We start from the raw sequence: 20,549 nt of genomic DNA on the forward strand, positions 1-20,549 counted from the left end.
TATAATCTCTTAGCAAACATGATGTTGAATTTAATCTATTTTTTTCCATGATCTATTATATCTCTATGTCTAGATTTGAATATTGACTTGTTCATGGCTATGGCGAAAGATTTTGTTTATGGTTGCATATAAGTTTGTTTAGGGAATACACTAACACAGACTTTGAAACTTACAGCGGTGGTTGGACTTTATGTCTTAATGAGTCCCCTTGCATATACAAAATTAAATAGCCTTGAAACCAATCACCAGGGGGGAACGTATCATGTGAAAATGACACAGTTCCTGAAAATCTGAAAATGCCTATAAGAGCCGTTGGATTCTGTACCAACGTTCAGATCCCAACTTCAATCCCACCTCCGCCTATTCTGTAAAATAACCCTCACAGTCACAAGAAAGACCAATCCCGTCCTCAGCATCTCTCCTACCTCTATCTGTCCAGTCTCCACCTACAGCCCACCTCCGATTCTCCCCGGATTTTGGTTGCGCACGGAGGCGGTTACCGGCGACGAGCAGCACCACCTCTTCGAAAAATCCCCTGACTCCTCTCGCAGCAAGTCCGACGGCCACTCGCCCGATCGTGCAAGATTAGTGGAGCAGATCCATACACAAGATATTTTTTTCGTTGATATTGGAGTTGGAGCAGAGACTTTGTTCCTGGAGACAAGTTCATGTTCTGATTCTGCTCTTTAATTGTGGAATTTATTGACCCGTCCCAGTATAATTCTTTTAAAGATTTCCTGATTTTCCTGCCTTTTTGCCACCCGATTTGATCTGAAATCATGGGATCTGATTGATGGACTGTTCATGATTCTTTTTATTCTGTGAAACATACGGAAAATCAGGTCATCCTATATATCCAAAAAATCCCACGACGAACAAAGTAACAGGCACACGAAGGACGAGTAAAAAAAGCGGCGCAGGAAGGACCGAATGTCCAGGAACGGGAGGCACGAACTGTACCAGCGGGTCTGATTGTTTGAGCGAACATTTATAAAGGGTCTTATTTCAAACGTAAACTTCCCGGCTGCGGGCGTTTTCTTGCAAAATGACAGTGACCAGATCACAACCGTTGGTACAGGATCCAATGGTCCTTAGCGAAAATTTGCAGGTTTTCAGGATCTAGGCGTTTCCACCTGATATAGTTACGTTTATATATGAAAAATCGAGATATTTGCTGGTGTGAACGGATTGCATCTATTTATGGCTCCTACTGTATGTGGAAGAAACAATAGAATCTCTACCTAATAATAAAGGAGCTAACGTTTCCTTGGTTTCGTACGTCAAAGTGCGTTTTCGTCCATCGCCAATGCGTCTTCGTACATCGCACTGTCCTTAGATAGTCGATTATGCGACCGTATGATATGAGAGTTCCGAGCGAGTCCCGCTAGCGTATTGTTTTGGCCATTGTCCGTGTTTCATAAGGAAACCATCGCGTTTTATGTTTAACCTATCGATCCGTGGGTGTGGGTTTGCAATCGGATCTTTCTAAGCTCTCTGCATGTCACACACGATTTCCAAGCGAACGTGCCCGACATGGACTCAGATCGATATCAGATTTTTCTTTACAAATAGGAAACAAACCACTTGATCGATCAAATAAACTCGCGGACATTGCCGTTCTGCACGGAGGAAACGATTGACGATCAGGAGTGCCTAACCAGAAGGCTATGGCCGGCCTTGGCCTGTACGATGCTTCCGGGGCGCTTGTTAGCCGACGTCCTTCCAGAGCAAAGCCGGTTGTTGTACCTTTACGCGCTCTTCGTGGAGCTGGCGGAGCTCGGCCACGCCGGCAGGATCTTCTAGCATATCTTGATTTCAGTGTCGCGACTGGCGAGCGATGTGAGGTTCCAGGCAGCCCAGCCAAAGGTATCGATCGATCAATGATCGATCGATTTGTGCAACAGTTCGCCACTACGCAACACTGATTCATCAAGTCGTCGCTGTTGTATATACCGCGCAAGAAGGATACATCGATGAGCAACTGCCGATCCCGTCGGCGCCATCGTCACCCCGCGACGACTCGGTTTCGGAGAAGAATGACAGCGTCGCCAGCCTTTCCTTTCTGTCACCTAGAGCACGCCGCTGCTGGTCGCCGGCACGGGCCAACGACACGGTGCTGGACGAATCAGGAAGCTGGGCGGAGTGTCTACGGCTCGGACCTAGAGCACGCCACCGCTGGTCGCCGGCACGGGCCAACGACGCGGTGCTGGGCGGAGTGTCCACGGCTTGGACCTAGAGCACGCCGCCGCTGGTCACCGGCGTGGTGCCGGACGAATCGGGGGGCCGGCTGGCGCTGGAGTCCACGTACGGTGGCCGCCTGGCCGGGGTAGCATGGAACACGGTGCTGGGCTCCCGTTCGGATGCGTTGTCCTCTTCATATCAACTCACCGGATGATCTCCAACCGACCTCCTCAGCCTCTTCCTCTGCGTCCTCTGGGAGTCTGGGAAGCTGACGAGGACAAGGTCCATGCCAATGGAATTTTCCAGCGCTTCCTTGAAGCCATCCAATCACTGGTGCGCGTATGGCTTTGGTCAGCGACCCCTCGCTGCCTTTTTCGTCCAGCGCGGCTCCGGCCTGTTACTGTCCCGCAAGATCGATAGTCCAGACATGACAAGGTAAGATTTATCAAGGTGACTGCTGCCTGCGCAGCTCAGCCATTGCTCCGCTTGTTGCGCTCTGTGAGAGCCGCCGACCGGATAGCGTATTCATCAGGCGATGCCCATGGTGGGCAACTAGCCTACTCTTCTGGCAGTGCTGAACAGGTCTTGGAATACAGATGTGGGAGGAAGTAGGAAGTAAGAAGGTGTAACCATAGCAGGTGTTGCTCATCATGGTGACGGCCTAAGGATCTTCTCAAAACAAAAAAGTTGAACCTTCACAATTCCATGTATGTATGTGGATTTAGTGATCAATACAGTAGTATTTTTACTCCGTACCTTTGACAGATGTAAGCTCTAAAAAGACAACTGTTTTGCTAGCCTCACAGGGTCATATTTTCTTCTTAGTGTGTACAACTAGATTATTTTCTAAACTAAAAACTATGATATGGCCCATATGGGTAATGCGAAAGGCTAAGTAGGACGAGAATTGAAAAAGAAGCACATTGTTTCTTGATAGGTTCAAAACAATACAAATACTGTCTCCCGCTTATAATCTTCACTAAAAAGAATGTGATACATCAGTTAGTGTAGATGGACTTTTGTAAAACCAGCTGATAGGTAGATGTGTCAATGTCAAAGATCTTTTTTTCTAATGAATAAAAAAAATGCAGCAGTGGAATTCTTTCGTAGACTAAAAATAACAAGTACAAATCAAAACCCGTTGCAACGCACGGGCACATTTCCTAGTATATCTTTATAAAATTTAGATGCGATGGATATGTGTGTTGATGATAGACATATGTCCTTAATTAACCCATTTTCACTATAGTTTAGATAGTATGCAAATTGTTAGTAACAATTTATATGTATCGACGAATAAATAAAAAACAATAATCCTAACTCACGTTGTGAGGCAGGCCACTGCGAAACGTCTATACTGTAGTGTACACCGTAGGCCGAGAGCACACACGGAGCCCACGCGTACGGTTGCGCCGAGCCCGACCCACGATCAGCGCGCCCGCCCTCGGGCCTCGCTCCCACCTAGGGACCCAACTGCGGTTGCAGGCGCCGCCGCCACCGTACCTCGTTCTCGTTCGCGCGGGAAGAAAACCTATTAAAAAAAACTCCGCCGCCTCCTCTTCCTCCGCAAGCCTCCTCCCTTCCAAATACCGCCTCTCTCCCTCCCCTCCCCTCCCCGCCCCGCCCCGCCCCCCAACGCGCGCCTAGCAGCCAATCCGCGATGCGCCGCCTCCGCTCCCACGCCAAGCCCGCGACCCCCACCATCCCCGCCGCCGACCAACCCCCCGCCCCGCAGTCCCCGCCGCCGGCGATGGAGACCGGCGCCTTGTCTGGCACACCAGCGCCCTCCCCGTCCACCTCCGCCTCCCGCGGCCTCGGCTCCTCCGCTGCCGACGGCGGGGCCCTCAAGTCCCCCGACGCGGGGGCCGGGGCGGGCACGCCCCGCCGCAGCCTGCGCCTCGCCGGCGCCGCGAGCCCCAACACCCACGCGGCGGGGTCTTCGGTGCCAGATGGCGCTTCATCGGCCGCTGGCAAGCAGAGGGGGAGGCCACGACTGTCCGCCCTTCCTGCCGCTGCTGCTTCCCCCAAGGATGTCGCGTCGTTGACCGATGGAGCCGGCGGGGGCGGGGGCGGCGAGGTCAGGGCTTCGCTCCGCAGCGGCGTTTCGGGAAGCTTGCAGTCAGGGCCGCGCACTGCGAAGCGGCAGATGGACCCATCCGCTGACGCGAGCGGGGAGAAGGGAGTCCGATCAGATGGAAGGGCTGGAGGCATGGTGTATGACGAAATGCCGCGCAGCGACGCAGCCGCGAAGCGGCGCAAGGGCACGCTGGTTCGGGGGGCGGATTACGTGCCTGATTCAGAGAGCGAATCTGACAAGGACTCTGTGCTGCTGGCAGAAGGGGGTACGAGCGTGTCGACTGCAGGAGTGGTGGACTACGTGCCCGATTCGGAGAGCGACAAGGAGGACTGTGTGCCGCTGCGGGGTGGTGGCATGAAGGTGCTGGCGCGCTTGTCTGCATATCCTAACCTGATTGACCTGAATGTGGTGCCTATGGGCTCGGATGTGACTGATGTGGGGAGAGGGGATGGTTCTGTGAGGGCTGGTGAAGGGGAGATTGGAGAAGCTAATAACAGGAACGGACACCTCTTGAGTGGGGAGTCTATGCACCTGCATGTTTCAGCAGCTGCTGCTCGCATTGTCAAGTCACCGTTAGCATCCCCTGTAGCAATGTCTGCAACAGCTGAAGCCTATGCGGGCATGAACTCCACCCAAGATTTGCTTAGGCACGAGTCTGGAGACAAAGGTAACTTAAAAGAGAAGCTGGTTCTGGGGAACAATGATTCTGCTGCTGCTGCGAGTGCGGGCGTTCGAGCTGGTGCCAGGACCCGGAAGTTCAGCCGTGACGATAAAGGGAAGGGCAAAATGGTTGCGGAGGAGGGTTTATTGCCTCAGGGCTTAGGTAATGCTGACATGGATGTGGAACCAGTGGCTTCCGAAGCGAATCAGCGCATACCAGGAGCGGCTGATGCTCCCGTTGAGCCGCTTTGGAGGCAGGCAGCAAGAGAGAGAGCTATTAAGCTGGCCCCCAAGTTCGCATTCTTCAAACCAGATGAAGATGTGCAGAGTGAGGAAGATGACGCGGAAGAGCTGGAGCCTCCAGCTGGCCCTCAGGATTGGCCAGGTCCATTTTCTACTGCGATGAGGATCATGGATGATAGGGATGCTAAATTGAGAGCCCGGGAGTTGAATCCGTCTAAACTAGACAGTATTGCTGACAAGGTCATTTCCTGGACACCTTCAAAGGATAAGAAAAAAACTCCAGTGCGACCCGTCCCATCACTTACAAGCCTATGCCTGCGAACCCTTGCAAACAATGCTGAAGGTATTGAGTCACTTGGGGGCATATCCGAGGAGCTCAAGAATAAACTCTTAATGGAACTCTGCCATTCAAGGAAGATGAATACCCATCTTCTTACTGAACTCTTGTGTGACAATCCTGTGACTCTGCAGCTCAGTGAGTGTTCGTGGTTGAGTGAGGATGATTTCGGGAATATTTTTGGGAAATGCATGACTGAATCTTTAGAGGTATATTGCTTTCCACTTATGCAATTCATGTTTAATGATCATGTTGTGTACTGCACTACTGCTTTTGCTAAACATATGAAATTTTTGCTGGGATACAAAAATTGGAGAACTTCTCAAATCTAACTTAGACATCAATGTTTGTGTTGATCATGCATATTTTGACTAACAGCTTTGCTGCTTTATTGTTTTGGGGTAAGCCATTTATTGAGAGCTTATTTCTTTTCTTTTTCTTGAATGAAGGTTCTGCAGCTTGACTTATCTGGGCGATGCATGCCTGATTATATGTTGCCGGCTACCTTGGCTAAGGCGCCTAATTGCATGCCATTATTGAGAAAAATATCTCTTATGGGAAATCACCGATTTTCTGATATCGGGTTAGACACAATCATCTCTGCGGCACCTTCTTTGAGTTCGCTAAATTTAAGGGAGTGCTCTCTTCTGACTTCAACTGGAATTGAGAATCTTGCTAAGAGGTTGCATTCCGTGTTGAGAGAACTATATATTGATGACTGCCTAAACGTGGACGCTATGGTGATTCTTCCTGCTCTACAGAAAATTGAACATCTGGAGGTTCTATCAATGTCTCGCATACAGTCTGTCTGTGACAAGTTTGTGAATGAGCTCGTTCCTACACATGGTTCAAATCTGAGGGAGTTAGCGTTTGCTGGTTGCCTGTAAGTCTTTTTCAATTTTCTACTTATAGTCAATAGTTTCTTCAATGTATATTTTATACCGCAGTTTTCTTAGTAGATTACAGTTTGCTGCTCGTCTTTTACTTGGTAGCAAGGAGCATTTTGTCCATGGAATTTAATTCTATATCTGAAGTCTCTAGTTGTAAGTTGTAAATTAACTAGAAGTCCTATTAAATTAAAATTGTTAATAAAACTACAAAACTTTAGTGATCAATATATGCTAGTTGACTGCTCTGCATTATTCGTAATCAATATTCTGTCAGTTAAGTAGCTTGACAAATGCTATGCATTTGCAAAGTCTTAGTAAGATTTCTGTGTGGGCACGTGTGTGTAAGAGACCAAAGTTGAACTGTATCACGATATTTCGGTGCTGCTAATGGCATTGGTACCTTACTTTTATCTTGTCTTCCAGTTTAAAACCCTGGTCTTAATTCAGTTATAGTTGGAGTCATTGACTCAATGGTCATTTGTGCTCTTTATTTTCACACCTGAGATGATGTTAACATTGTTAATGAAACGAACTAGAGATCTGCTGCCATGATGATGGCTACACTATGTGCCCACTGACCAACAAATGTGACGAGTCAAGTTTTTTTAAAGTGTAATATGACATGTTTATTGCAGACAAAGAGAAGGGATACCAGGGTGCATTTCTGACTTACTATTATTATGCTGTTTAATTGCAGGAAGCTGACCTCGTCTGCCATTAAGACTATTGGGGTGAACTGCCCCCAGTTATCATCTTTAGATCTTCGCAACTTGAATAGGTTGCGTGACTCAGCATTAAAACATCTTCGTGGTGGCTGCCGGCTTATAAAGAAATTAAAGTTTCAAAAGAATGCTTTCAGGTATTCACTCCTTTTGCAATTATATCCATATTCATGTTTATAGGTTGTGGTTTTTTTATATGAATCTTATGGTTTCAAAATTGTGTAGTGGATAAGTTACTCTAATACGACGTTAGTAGCTTTGCTTTTCAACTACCAATCTACCCACTAATTTACACATTGGAATGCTGGTGAACTTGTGTAAGTGCTGATATGGTCTAGTCTGACTTAAATGAGCGTGTAAAAAAGAGTGATTATGAGGAGTGAGTTCATGATTTTTTACTCGACACTATTTTTCAAGGTTTTATGTGCTGCTGGATGGCATGTGAATCTGTGCAATCAACCTGTTTGGTGGTCATGTTGTCCTGTTTCAATAGAATTGATCTTCTACTGTCCATTTAGGATGCCGGCACCAAAGGTGGTAAATTCAGAAATAAGAAAAACAGGCACACACTGAAACTCTTGACTGATTTCCTATCTCCCAAAAGTTGTCCTGGAAATTTGAACTAGAAGGAAAAGGGTCCACTGTTATGGATGTTAGTTATGTCTTATATGTACAAGATATGAACCCTTGATCATTTCATATTGACACATTTACCATTCTCTCGAGATGTTTGCTGTCTCAACCTAACGCATCAGCACAGCTTAACACGAATACTTTGAACCTCTCTTCCATTTTAGCATGATTCACGTATGTATGTTATTTTTGTATTGATCTGATATGCACATGATTTTTGTGTAATGAGAACATGCAATATTCTTTCTTATGCAACAATCAACCAAATAAACTTTGCAGTGATGAAGCTGTGTCTAAATATTTGGAAGAATCTGGAGGATGCTTAACTGAGTTAAGCCTGAACAACGTTGGGAAGGTACTTTGTCCACACTTCCTTTCCTCTGCTCAGCTGTGTGTTTCTTGTTGATATGAAACCTTCAAAACACGACTATTATCATCCAGTCATGCACCTGCATCCACTTTTTCATCAAAATTGACAGCATACTTGGAATAAAAATACGCTAGAATGTTATTAAAATCTAAGTTCAGTTATTCAGAAAATTTCAAGAAAGTCATCATTAAATCTGTTATAAGTAGTGATACTTTTGTAACACAAAGTAGTAATACTAATATGCTCTCTTGGGCAAATACTGTTTCACGTTAAAACCTCCCACATATAAGTGTACTCCCTCCGGTCCGATTAAATTGACGCGCCCTTGTGAAGATCGCTAGCACGTTATACCTTGTATCTGCGTCGATTAATAGAGACCGGAGGTAGTACAACACATACATAAGCCATGCCCACAGTTCTCACAAAACTAATCGAACTCCTATTTCGTGGAACAAAGATGCACTACCATTCTCCGCCTCGCTGTTTTTTGGTGTTTGACCTTGGTAGTTCTATTACTGACGTAGAGCAGTCATTTTATATTCCTTTGGCTTGATGCTTCTCAGTTGTTTCATATATGACCAACTTTATGCCCATTTATATCTCTGGTTTACTGCATTTTATCAGGTTGGCAATCTTACTGCACAGGCGATTGCTCTCAAGTGTTCCTTGGAGGTTCTGGATCTTTCCTTCTGCCGTGGTTTGACCGATGAAGCTTTGGGACTGATTGTTGACAGTTGCTCATCGTTGAGAATCCTCAAGCTATTTGGGTGTACCCAGGTACGCTGACATCACCAAGAACTTTCCAATTCATAGTTCTTCGGTGTGATGACATTAGTCATGACTCGTGACAGCATCAGTTGGTTGAGACTTCATTTCGTGGAACCATACTCAGTGTGCGAATCATTTCATTGCAGGTAACGGATGTTTTTCTCAAGGGCCACTCGAACTCATTGGTGAAAATTATCGGGATAGAAGGGAGCATACTGGATCGAATGGATAGAAGCTAGCTGGAACTGCCACATTCCCCCTTTTACAAAATGAATGCTGCATTCCGCCGACTGTCAGTGGTCCAGCTTTTCTTTTCTAGATGGTTTAGTGGTCCAGCTTTGTATTCAGGACATTAATGCAGTTTCGTATGCTCAGAGAAATTGTTGTGCTGCGATTGATAGCCTGCACCAACCTCAACTAATCCCAACTAGGTCGTCAGATGCAATTTTCTGTGTTGGTTGCTGAGGGGTCGGGCCAGATCTGTACGCTGCTTAAAGCACCACTCAACTAGGCCATGGGTGAAGGAGGTCTATAGAAAGTTGCTACATCCGTTCCTTAAAACAACAAAGCGTATAAATTTACTTAAAAGTTAAACAGTGCAAAGTTTGATCAAGTTTATAGAAATAACTACCAACAACTAGGATACTACAAAGATACTATGAAGATAATAAGGTGAAATTCAATTTGGCTCCCGGGTCCCTATACCGAAAAATTATATTTTGAGTTGTCGAAAAATTTTGACAAAAAATTCTACATGTACATCTCCATAATATATGTGCATTCGTCAAGTTTCAGGAAAAATCAATATTTTTGTGGTCTATGTACAAAAGAGAAAATTTATCTTGTGAAAAACATTATTTTTAGCACTGAGTTTTGTCTTTTTTACACACGTCACATGAAAAGTTCATTTTTATGAAACAACTTTGTGAGCGTGTAGCACGTGAAGAGGTACGTGCGAATTTTTCGTTTCAATTTTTTTGAAATTCAAAATATGTGCAAGATGAATTTCAAAATAGAGGGAGCATATGCTCCCATGTTCCAAAACACCACTCCCGATAATAAGATCAATTTGACATTGTAGAGGTTTATAGTTGCATTCTTTATTTTTTACTAAATTTTGTACTCCCTCAGATTCATATTAATTGATTTCAATATGGATGTATCTAGAACTAAACTAAAATATATCTAGATACATTCATATTGGAGTCAATTAATATGAACCGAAGGGAGTACATAGGTCTGTTCGATACCAAGGCTCCATACGCTCTAGCTATGTAGCAGATTGGAGCTGCGAGGAAACCGAATTGAGTTCAACTCGAACCGGTATGGGAAAGAGAAAGACAACAAGCGATTGGGAGGTGGCTCTAAAACTCATCTAGGATTTCGTCCCTGTCGCCAGCGATGCTGCCGGTCTGCTCTGCCTCCGGTGGCTTTAGGGTATTAGAGGTATGGTGGACTGTTGCTGTCGGTAAGGTTTCAGTTCTTCGTTTAGTTTGTTTTCGATGTCTTCTTCGGGGTGGTGAGCGGGCGGTACTTCCTGAAGTCGGAATAAGGTCATCCCTATTCTATCCTCGCTTCGGTGGCGCATCTAGCGCTGGGCCGGCGTGTGATTCCGCCGTCTTTCGTGTTTGATTTGGTGGTTTTAGGTCAGTCTCTTCTGATCTATGGTTGTCAACATTGGTGATGTTTGATGTTGTGGCGCGCTTGTCTTTTGGAACCTTAGCACGACAACTTCACATTTATCTACTACAATAAGCTCTACTATAACAAGCTTTGTCTAGCCCCGTGATGGGGGTGCGAGAACAACGACGCACTTCTGGCTCGTGCTAGTGTTTGTAGTTGTCACTAGGTGGTCCAATGAACTACTTGTCATTTTTATTACTTTTAGTCATCTTTGTACTGCTGTTGATGATTATTAATAGATAGGTGGATTTTTCGCAAAAAAGTGAAGTTTTATTTTGACAATCAATACCACATATATTCATAGTAACAAATAATACATGGTAGAGATACACGAGCTGCCTATAACAGTTACAAAATAAAATCTAAAAGAAACAAGCAAATCTTAGAGATCTTCAAACTCTTTCTTTTTCATGGCACAATTTTGTACTTTCTTGAAGGCAACCAAAAATAGAAACCATACCATAGACCTGTAGATACCAACAAAGGTTATCCCATAATTTTAATTTAAGCCGTGCCAAGGCTACGTGCACGCGCGCAACCATTGATGTAGTCAATCAACATCGGCAAAAGTACTAACACCAGTATGCGGAAAAATAACCGAATAACCTAGTCGGCGTCGCTGGAGAGTGATTCTGTTTTCTTGATAGATACCGGTATGCGGAAATATCAACCTTGTGGGATAAATTTCACAAAATCGGTCTAGACGAATTTTAAAAGAAAACCCGGCTCTAGTGGGAAAGCAAACACACCCCCTTTTGCGCTATCCCCAGAAGCGAAGTAGGAGCGGCTAGCATAACCTATGGTATTTTGAAAATTTGTTATGTGCTGTTTGTAAATACAGAGAAGTAAATAATACCTTCTTTATGCCAAAATATGGTGCATATAATTTTTGCCTAAAGTCAAACTTCGGAATTATTTGACGAAGCATGTATAAGAAAATTTAGCATCTATCAAATCAATATTTTTACAACCACCATCCAATATTCATATTGTTACAACCACCATGAAATATTCAGATTGTATGCATTTCATATTGTAGATGTTAATATTTTTCTCTATATAATGGTCAAGCAGTACAATGTTCGATTTTGACCGAAATTAATACGGAGTACTCAATATTTTGGCCAAGATGGATTATTATCAAGATGTTTGCTGTGGGCAAATATGCTAGAGATGAATCAAACATAAAGATGTCACGGTGGCACCAGATGCTAAGGTGTATCTGGAACGAATTTTATCATTTTTGTAAGTATCATACACAGAGCACCTCACTCCACACCTTCTGACAGTTCAGTTGGAGTGTTCATTGGGCTTTGCTCTCTTCTGCAGGGATTAGTTCATATTTACAAGGAAACAGATGGAGATCGAGGGCATTGTACATTTACAACAGAAGGTTAAGTAACATGGTTATCATTGCTATGTTGTCAGCTTGTTGAACTGCCACGGGTGGTGGCGAGGGCGAACCCGCCTCGCTCGTACATGCGCTGGATCTCTTCCCTGTACTCGGTTAGTGACTTGTGTGGGAGGGCAGGCGTCAGCTCCACCACGTCGCCCATGCACAGCATCCGGTTCGGATCACTCACGGGCTGGTGATTAACTCTTGGCCGGAGCTCTTCTTTCAATGGGAAGTTATAAGGGCTCAATCTTGGACCATTCGCGCTGACTCGCTCCATCAGATCGACTATGGTTGAATTTGCAGAGAGCTCTTGGACAGACATCTAAATTGCAAATACGAACTTGTCAGGCAACCAAGACAACCACCATTATATCTGACCATGTTCAAAAATATAAGTAGGAGAGAAATGAACCATGGAGAGTTACCTTGTCATGTTCAAGCATGATCACAAATATGGGGCCTTCATGGTTGTACTGGCGGGTATAAGAATAAGGGCATTCCTCTGAATGCAAGGGGAAAGGACATGGTGATTCAATGGAATCGGAACTTCCTACACCCAAGGGCCGCTCTTTGCTCATTGCTTCACATTGCCATGTGAGTACCCATCTCGCCCATTCCACCATTTGGAGTACAAAGGAGTGACTGCAGCCGCCTTCTTTGTATCTCCAATGTGCTGCAAATCCGAACTCTGCTTGTAGATGCATTTCTTTTGTTCGGATCTGAACTTCGAATGGGTGGGCACCATCACACATAATAACAGTGTGCAATGATCGATACCTGTTACTAGTAAATTAGCAGCAATTCCAGTATAACATTTAATAAGTTGATCAAAAAGTTTAATAGCCATACCCATTCACTTTTGGATGCAGTATATAGTCCTTGAATCTCCCAGCAACTCCGGGCCACAGCTTATGTACAATGTCAAGAGCTCGATAACAATCTTTCTCTGTCTCAACGACAAGACGTAGACCATGAATGTCATGCACATCATCCATTGTTAAGTTCTTCCTGGATACATCACCAGTATAGCCGTACTAGTTAATATTGTCTATCAAACTTATCACTTATCTAAACAGTCAACATAAATGGAAAAAAATCCCTGCAAAAAATACTAATGAAAATAATTTGAACATACTTTATCATCTTCGAGTATATGCTGTACAGACTCTTGTGCCTGCCAGATACACTGTGGTACTGAATACCTTCATCTCTGAGACCTTTGTCAAGTTTATCTAGAGTAGATGTAAGAAGTGCTTCGTCAAAATATACCACAAGTTTCGAGGAAAGCTCCTTGTGCTCTTCTGGATTCAAATGCTCGAAGCAAATGTTTTCAAGTTGTTCTTTCCAGCTAGCAATTCCTAACCTATTAGCCAATGGCACAAAAATTTCCATAGTCTCTTTAGCAAATCTTTGCTGTTTTACGAAAGGCAAAGCTTCTATCGTCTTCATGTTGTGCAGACGATCTGCTAGCTTTATGAGAACAGCTCGTGCATCGGCCATTGCAAGAAACATGGTATGCAAGCGATCTGCTTCAACTGTCTTGCTTGCAGTATTGTTGTCCCGAGCAAGTTTGCTCAAGTGGCTTAATTTCGAGACCTAAACAAATGAACAACAAGTTTGTAACTCATGAAGTTGCAGTAGCATGTAACATATTTTTCTGGACTATGTATAATCACAAGTAACTGAAATATGCTTTAGAAGATGATATCTTAAACAAAGAGCAAGAAAATTGATCGATGCATTGGCAATATTAAAATTACACAGTGAGGAAAATGTAGCAATGGCTGCAACCTGCAACGCAATCAAATAATTATTCAATCAGCTAAGCATGAATCATACAGTTAGACTAACCACACTCCTAGCTACTACTATTGTTTCTGTTTGCCTCAAAACAAATGATAACCACAATGGCCGGCATGTAAAAGAAATGAATGAGATGGTTTAAGTAGATGAATAGGCATTATTTGTCACATCTACCAATGATCTTCAGTTCATAAAACTTGTCCCAAGTTGTGGTGTTGGAAAATATAACACCGAACAGCGAAACGTTGTCAGTACACCAATGGCCAACTTTGACTTGGTAATGCAAAAGAGTTGTCAAAATTGATTGCTGCAACAAGTATAACAGAGAAAAATAGCATAGCATGCTGGGCAAGCATACAACAGAAAGTCATGACAGTAGAGTTGAAATTGCCAATCGCTTTGTCTAACCAGTAGTGAAGTTATCCATATTATTGAGATCTTGAGGAAAAAAAGAGCACATGACCCATTGACTCAAGAAATTAAGTAACACTACTAGTGATACTGACATGTCAAGAAATTAGCCATCCAGAAATCATAAGTGAACTCGTAAACTATTCCAACCAATCTCAAATAATGATCAGGATCAAGTAAACAAAACACATACCCCTTCAACAAGATCAGCCACGCCTGCACCGAACATGGCGAAGATATGGTCGTAGTCCATGAAAGAATCGTCGATTGTGTCGTGCAGTAGCCCAGCGGAGACAACCGCGGCATTTGCGCCTATCTTGGCGAGAAGCACGGCGGTCTCCACGCAATGCTGCAGGTAGGGATCGCCACTGGCCCGCGTCTGACGGAACGGAATCAGAAAACCACATACGAGTAGGATTTATTACCAACACACAGCAGACGAGAAGTTGCAAATAAATCATCAAGAACAAAAGATGGATTTCCTGTGGCAGTTGCTGGGGACAGGGTGATCTTACCTGACCCCTGTGCGCCTTCTCGGCCTCGAAGAAGGCCTTGACGACGAGCTCGTCGTGGAAGATGCGGTGTCGGTCCTGGGCGCCGACGAGGAGGTCCCGAGCGTAAGGCTCGCTCGACGGCTCTGCCTCCGCGAGGCTGTCGTCGAGGTCGAAGGCGAGCTCGGCGGCGTCGACGGGCAGGGGCGAGGTGGTGAGCGGCGCGTAGTCGATGCAGGAGCCGAGCGCGCTGCGCACGAAGCTGGAGAAGAGGCGGTCGCGGTCGCGGTCCCGGCCGGCGAGCCAGGAGGCCGAGGGGCTCCTGGCGGCCGGCGAGGAGGCCGGGCTGTGGAAGAGCGGGGCGGGGCTGTGGTGGAGCTGGTCCCGCCACTTGAGCGGCGACGGCGAGGGCTGCGGGCAGGAGTAGCCGCCGCCCTTGGCGGCGACGGCGAGGGGCGGGTCGTCGGATCTGTCGTGCCAGAGCGCGGAGAGCTCGTCGAGCGTTGAGGCGCGGGGGGAGGAGGAGAAGAGGCGGGAGAGGCCGCCGGCGACGGCGGCGTGGCGGTGGGAGGTGGCCGGCGACGGGGAGGCGGGCGTGGCGCAGGGCGCAGCCGAGCCGCGGGGGGGCGTCTCGAGCTCCGGCGACGCGTACAGGGGGCTCGGCGGGCTGGTGTAGACGGCCATCGTCGGCACGGACATGGTCGCCGCGGATTCGATTCCCCGGCCGCTCACTCAACCCACCACCAGCTTCGAATCCGGAATCCCGAGCAGCGCGCAGGCCGAATCGAGGAAGCGAAACACCAGCACGCGTTCCTTCCTTCCGATAGCAGCAATTCGACGGTTCCAAGCAGAATCACAGCGAGCAAACAGAGCGTGCCAACAAAATCAATCCGAGCAGCAGGCAGAGCAGCAATTAGCCGAAGCTGCAGAAGACGAATTGGGCGGCCGAGCCTGGATCCTGGCCTGGCGGCGTGAAGCCGGCGAATCTGCTTGGCTAATATGGATGAGAAGGAGGGAGGGAGCGGAGGTGCGCGTGTTTTTTGTGGGTTTGCTTGCTTGGGTTGCGTGGCTCGTTTGTGAGGTGTGGGTGTGCGGCTCGTCGGCCTCGCTGACGATGGAGCGCGTGAAATGCCGGAACTGCCCCGTTTTAGACGAGAATCTCGCCAGCTTATTTTACCTCATCCATTTCTGGGTCTTTTCTCCGGCTCCGGATAAGATCTGCTCCTTCCTACCCTGACATATGCGCCTCCGCTACTACTTTTTTTTTGAAATTTAAAACCACTCTATTAAGCAAACAGCAGGCCGCCTCATTAAAAACCTCCCAGCCCCTTACGGTACCCTGAGAGGAAAAGAGTGCGTCTGGAACCTGCTGCCGCACATCACAGTATAGTTACATCGGATATGAGTTTCTCTAAAATAAAACTAGGGGGTTCATCGACCCAATTACAAGAGTTTTGCTCTGAGAAACTATTTCTAGCAAGCAAGTGGGCAACTTCATTTGCTTCTCTCCGGCAGTGCTTGAAGGAGACCTTCCCAATACCAGCAGCTAGGTCCATACAGTCCACAAAGATCGCCGAAGCGTCTCCCCACCAAGCATCCACTCCCGAACACGCATCAACTATTTCTTGAGAATCCGATTCCATGATCACATTGTTAACCCCCATACGATTAGCAAGGGCAAGCCCCTCTTTCATCGCCATGGCTTCAGCAACATTCGCCGATGTAATATTTGGTAGATAGATCGAAGAGGCCGCCATAAAATTACCATTATAATCACGCATAACAGCACCTGCCGCACCAGCATGTGAGGCTTGGAAGAAAGAACCATCAACATTCACCTTATTTTGTCGTACTAGAGGCTTCTCCCATTTGTGCTGACTTGCCGAAACTTTTGCACCCACCTTTGCCGCGTTTGCCGTTATTGATAGGATAGATAATCTACATTTGAAAATAGGTGGAACCGGCTCCCCATTTGTTCTTTGTCGCCGAATCCACCAAAGATACCAGCACGCTGTACCAATCACTTCTCTCACACCGATTGAGTTGAATCCAGGCATAGGGCCATCAGAGCGAAGGAGATGTTCCAGAATTGCTGATCCTGCACGATCAATTAGCATAGCATCATTGATTACCTCAGAAAGCTCGAGTGACATCCAAATTTGACTCGCCGTATCACATTGAAATAAGAGGTGCTTAATGTCCTCAGGCCCTTGCATGCAAATAGGACATTGGCCGGAGGTACCAATATGTCTATTGGCCAAAATCGATTTCAGGGGAATCACACCGTGTAGGGAACGCCAAAGGAAAATTTTAACTTTGCTTGGAATTTTTAAACCCCACAAATTCTTCCATACTGGGTTCAGCGCCGATGATCCTGGTAGGGATAACTGATTTGCTCTAGCCCCAAATTGGTGTCTCCATTGAAGATAATACCCAGATCGAACCGAATATCTTCCATTCTTATTAAAGTGCCATGCAATAAAATCCTCAAAACCTGAAACATTAAGAGGAATCTCAAGAATACGTTCCACATCAATATCCATGAAGAGTGATCGAAGAAGTGGGACATCCCAGGCACCAGTCATTGGACATATCAATTGTGAAACCTTTGTATAAACGCCTAGCCCACGAGGAGAAAGAATCTGCCTATTATGACTTGAAGGTATCCAGGGATCAGTGTAAATGTTAATATTCTCTCCCGTCCCAACCCTCCATATGTATCCTCGCTTGAAAGTGGCAATACCAGCAAAGATGCTTTGCCAAGTAAAAGAAGATCCCGCCTTTGGTCCAGCCTTTAGAATGTCCCCATGAGGGTAATATTTAGCACGTAAAACTGTAGCACAAAGAGAGGTATTTTCTGTGGCAAGACGCCACACTTGTTTGGCCAACATAGCTAGGTTGAAAGAGTGGAGATCTTTAAAACCCATACCCCCCTCTCTCTTGGGATAGCACAATTTCCACCAAGCCATCCAGTGCATCTTGTTACTATTTTCATCATCTCCCCACCAAAAACTAGAGATGGCATCAATCATTCTTTTGCACACCCCTTTTGGAATAAGAAATACTGACATAGCATAAACTGGAATTGCTTGAGCCACGGACTTCAACAGAATTTCCTTTCCACCAATAGATAAGAACTTCTCTTTCCACCCATTAATGCGCTGAATAATTCTCTCAATAAGATGAATAAAATTGTCACTTCTATCCACTCCCACAACCGCAGGGAGCCCCAAGTATTTATCAGAGATAGCCTCAGTGGTAATATGCAGAGCCTCACAAATTTCTACTCTTGTTAGCACATTCGTATTTGGAGAGAAGAATATGCTTGACTTAGCCAAACTCACCATTTGTCCAGAATTAGCACAATATGTATCCAGGACCTGCTGCAAGGAAGTTGCATTATTCGTCTCAGCTTTCATGAGAATCAGAGAATCATCGGCAAATAGTAGATGTGAAACCGACGGTGCATTTCTGCACACCCTAACCCCAGCAATGCCACCAACTTCTTCTTCATACAACAAGAGACTAGATAAACCTTCCGCGCATAATAAGAACAAATAAGGAGATAGGGGGTCTCCTTGGCGCAAGCCCCTCGAAGGAGTGAAAGAATCGGTCTCTTCAGAGTTAAATCTAACTTGGTACTTAACCGAACTGACACACGCCATCATCAAAGAAATCCACCTTTCAGCAAACCCCAATCTTCGCATCATATTTTCGAGAAAAATCCACTCCACACGATCATATGCTTTATGCATATCCAGCTTAACCGCACACGCTCCATTTAATCCCGTCCTCTTATTCTTTATAGTATGGATAGTCTCATAAGCTACCAACACATTGTCCGAGATAAGTCTCCCAGGGACAAAGGCACTCTGCATCGGGGAAATAACATCCGGGAGAATCAGCTTCAAACGAGATGCCAAAAGCTTAGATATGATCTTATATATCACATTGCACAGGCTAATAGGACGATATTGGGTAACAGATTCAGGATTATCCACTTTTGGAATCAGCACGATCATAGTATCATTCCACCCCTCCGGGATAACACCAGTATTCAGGGCCTGAAGAATTTCAGAAGTGATAGATTCTCCACAAATACTCCAGAATCTTTTATAGAAAATTGCATGAAGACCATCAGGACCCGGCGCCTTGAGATCGCCAATAGCAAACGCAGCTTTTTTGACCTCCTCAGCATTGAAAGGGGCGAGGAGACCATCATTCATGATAGGTGTAACTTTAGGCTGAATTTTGTCAAGCAACTCCGGATCAACCTGATGAACTTCAGATGTAAAGAGGTTAGAAAAATACTCAAGAATAATAGGCTTTAGAGCTGTAGTACCTTCCACCCATTCATTATTATTTTTTAGCTTTTTTATCAAGTTCTTTTTCCTCCTAGCTGAAGCATATTGATGAAAGAAATTAGTATTGCGGTCCCCATACTGCAGCCAATTAGCCCGAGATCTTTGCATCCAGTGGACTTCATCCTGTTCAAGAAGAAGCTCAATTAGTGTCGCTTGTTCTTTTGCAATTACCTCATTTTCCATTGTTAAAGGCCCCGCCATTGCTCGCTCAAGTTTTCTTTGAGCAGATTTCAAGCGACGCTTCGGCTGTCGGAGGATATCGCTATCCCACGTATGCAATGATGCATGCATATGGGCCAGACGCTCGAGGACCCCTCCAGCAGGAAGATCAACCGCCGCTTGTGTCCATGCATTAGCAACAACTTCACGAAAGCCTTCCTCTTTGAGCCACTTGGCTTCAAATCTCTTCGGACCACTAGCTCTCGACGGAACGGAAAGCCGCTCAGTCTCCAAAAGGATCGGACGATGATCAGATTTCATACAGTCGAGGTGAGTAAGAGTCGCCTCCGGGTGCATCAACAACCAATCATGGTCAGCAACAGCTCTATCCAGGCGTTCACGAATCCGTCCACGATGCCAAGTAAATGGATCGCCCAAAAAACCCAAGTCATGGAGATTGCAATCAGATAACGCATCGCGAAACGCTTGCATAAAATGGTCAGGTCGGGAGTTGCCCCCTTCTTTCTCAGTTGAGAAGAGAATTTCATTAAAGTCACCAATGACAACCCACGGCATATTATTTTGAGTCCTCAGCTCACGCAGCTTGTCCCAAGTCTTGTACTTGTCTTCCCACTTAGGTTCACCATAAATTCCTGTAAGTCTCCAAATTTTCTCAGGGCTTTCATGGACTGAAACATCAATATAATTCGGAGCAGCATAGATCTGTTGTATGTTGATTCCACGTTTCCATAATAGCAAAACACCTCCACTTCGGGAGGTGGTAGATTTAACAATTTTTGAGTCCATTCGCAGTCTCTTTTGTAAACAATCCGCAGGAAAAGAGTCTAAGTGAGTTTCGGAGAGGAAAATCACATCGGGGTCACAACGCTTTTGAACGCTCAAAAGCGACCGAACTGTCGGGCGATTCCCCGCACCCTGACAGTTCGCAGCTAGGATCCTCATTGCGACCGGACGGGAACCTCAAGGGAACCCGCCGATCCTGTTGAAGGGGAGATAGCTCCATCCTTCTTCGACCGTTTATTACGGTCTATTTCAGCATTGTCAGTTCTGTCGATCACTCCCTGATCTGCTAACGCCGCAGCGTTTACCGAGTGCACACCATCACCCTCATCTGCATTATCATTTGCCATATTTTGAGCCAGTAGCGCCAATTCTAGGCTCCTCTTTGCCCCAGAATCACTCTTCTGGGGAAGATCGACCTCCATCTGGTTAGTTTTAACCGGACTAGTACCCGTGTCCTTGAGATCATCGTCCTCTTTGTCGTGATAGTTCATTCCGTTTCCATCCTCTTTTCCCGCAGCTTGTGCAATACCCTCAACATACGCAAGGGCATTATGGCG

At 45.8% G+C, this 20,549-nt stretch overlaps 3 protein-coding genes across 3 annotated transcripts; 1 reads left to right on the forward strand and 2 right to left on the reverse strand.

Annotated features, from left to right (window-relative positions):
- The first annotated feature begins 3,788 nt into the window (after positions 1 to 3,788).
- Positions 3,789 to 9,404, forward strand: LOC127318414 (uncharacterized). The gene is made up of 6 exons (XM_051348895.2): positions 3,789 to 5,707; positions 5,948 to 6,381; positions 7,086 to 7,247; positions 8,023 to 8,098; positions 8,738 to 8,890; positions 9,028 to 9,404. The coding sequence occupies exons 1-6, from the start codon at positions 3,842 to 3,844 to the stop codon at positions 9,118 to 9,120; spliced, it is 2,784 nt and encodes a 927-aa protein (XP_051204855.1). The 5' UTR covers positions 3,789 to 3,841; the 3' UTR covers positions 9,121 to 9,404.
- A 2,379-nt stretch (positions 9,405 to 11,783) lies between these two features.
- LOC127318512 (probable GTP diphosphokinase RSH2, chloroplastic) lies at positions 11,784 to 15,437 on the reverse strand. The gene is made up of 6 exons (XM_051348992.2): positions 14,690 to 15,437; positions 14,368 to 14,553; positions 13,096 to 13,556; positions 12,810 to 12,968; positions 12,386 to 12,737; positions 11,784 to 12,282 (listed from the first exon to the last, which is right to left on the reverse strand). The coding sequence occupies exons 1-6, from the start codon at positions 15,362 to 15,364 to the stop codon at positions 11,989 to 11,991; spliced, it is 2,127 nt and encodes a 708-aa protein (XP_051204952.1). The 5' UTR covers positions 15,365 to 15,437; the 3' UTR covers positions 11,784 to 11,988.
- A 1,257-nt stretch (positions 15,438 to 16,694) lies between these two features.
- Positions 16,695 to 19,995, reverse strand: LOC127318535 (uncharacterized). Its single transcript, XM_051349013.1, has 3 exons — positions 19,201 to 19,995; positions 18,616 to 18,939; positions 16,695 to 16,763 (listed from the first exon to the last, which is right to left on the reverse strand). Exons 1-3 carry the CDS (start codon positions 19,993 to 19,995, stop codon positions 16,695 to 16,697), a joined length of 1,188 nt encoding a protein of 395 aa, XP_051204973.1.
- Positions 19,996 to 20,549: the final 554 nt, after the last annotated feature.

This window comes from Lolium perenne, chromosome 7 (assembly GCF_019359855.2).
Source record: "Lolium perenne isolate Kyuss_39 chromosome 7, Kyuss_2.0, whole genome shotgun sequence".
In the NCBI taxonomy this organism is placed as follows: Eukaryota; Viridiplantae; Streptophyta; class Magnoliopsida; order Poales; family Poaceae; genus Lolium; species Lolium perenne.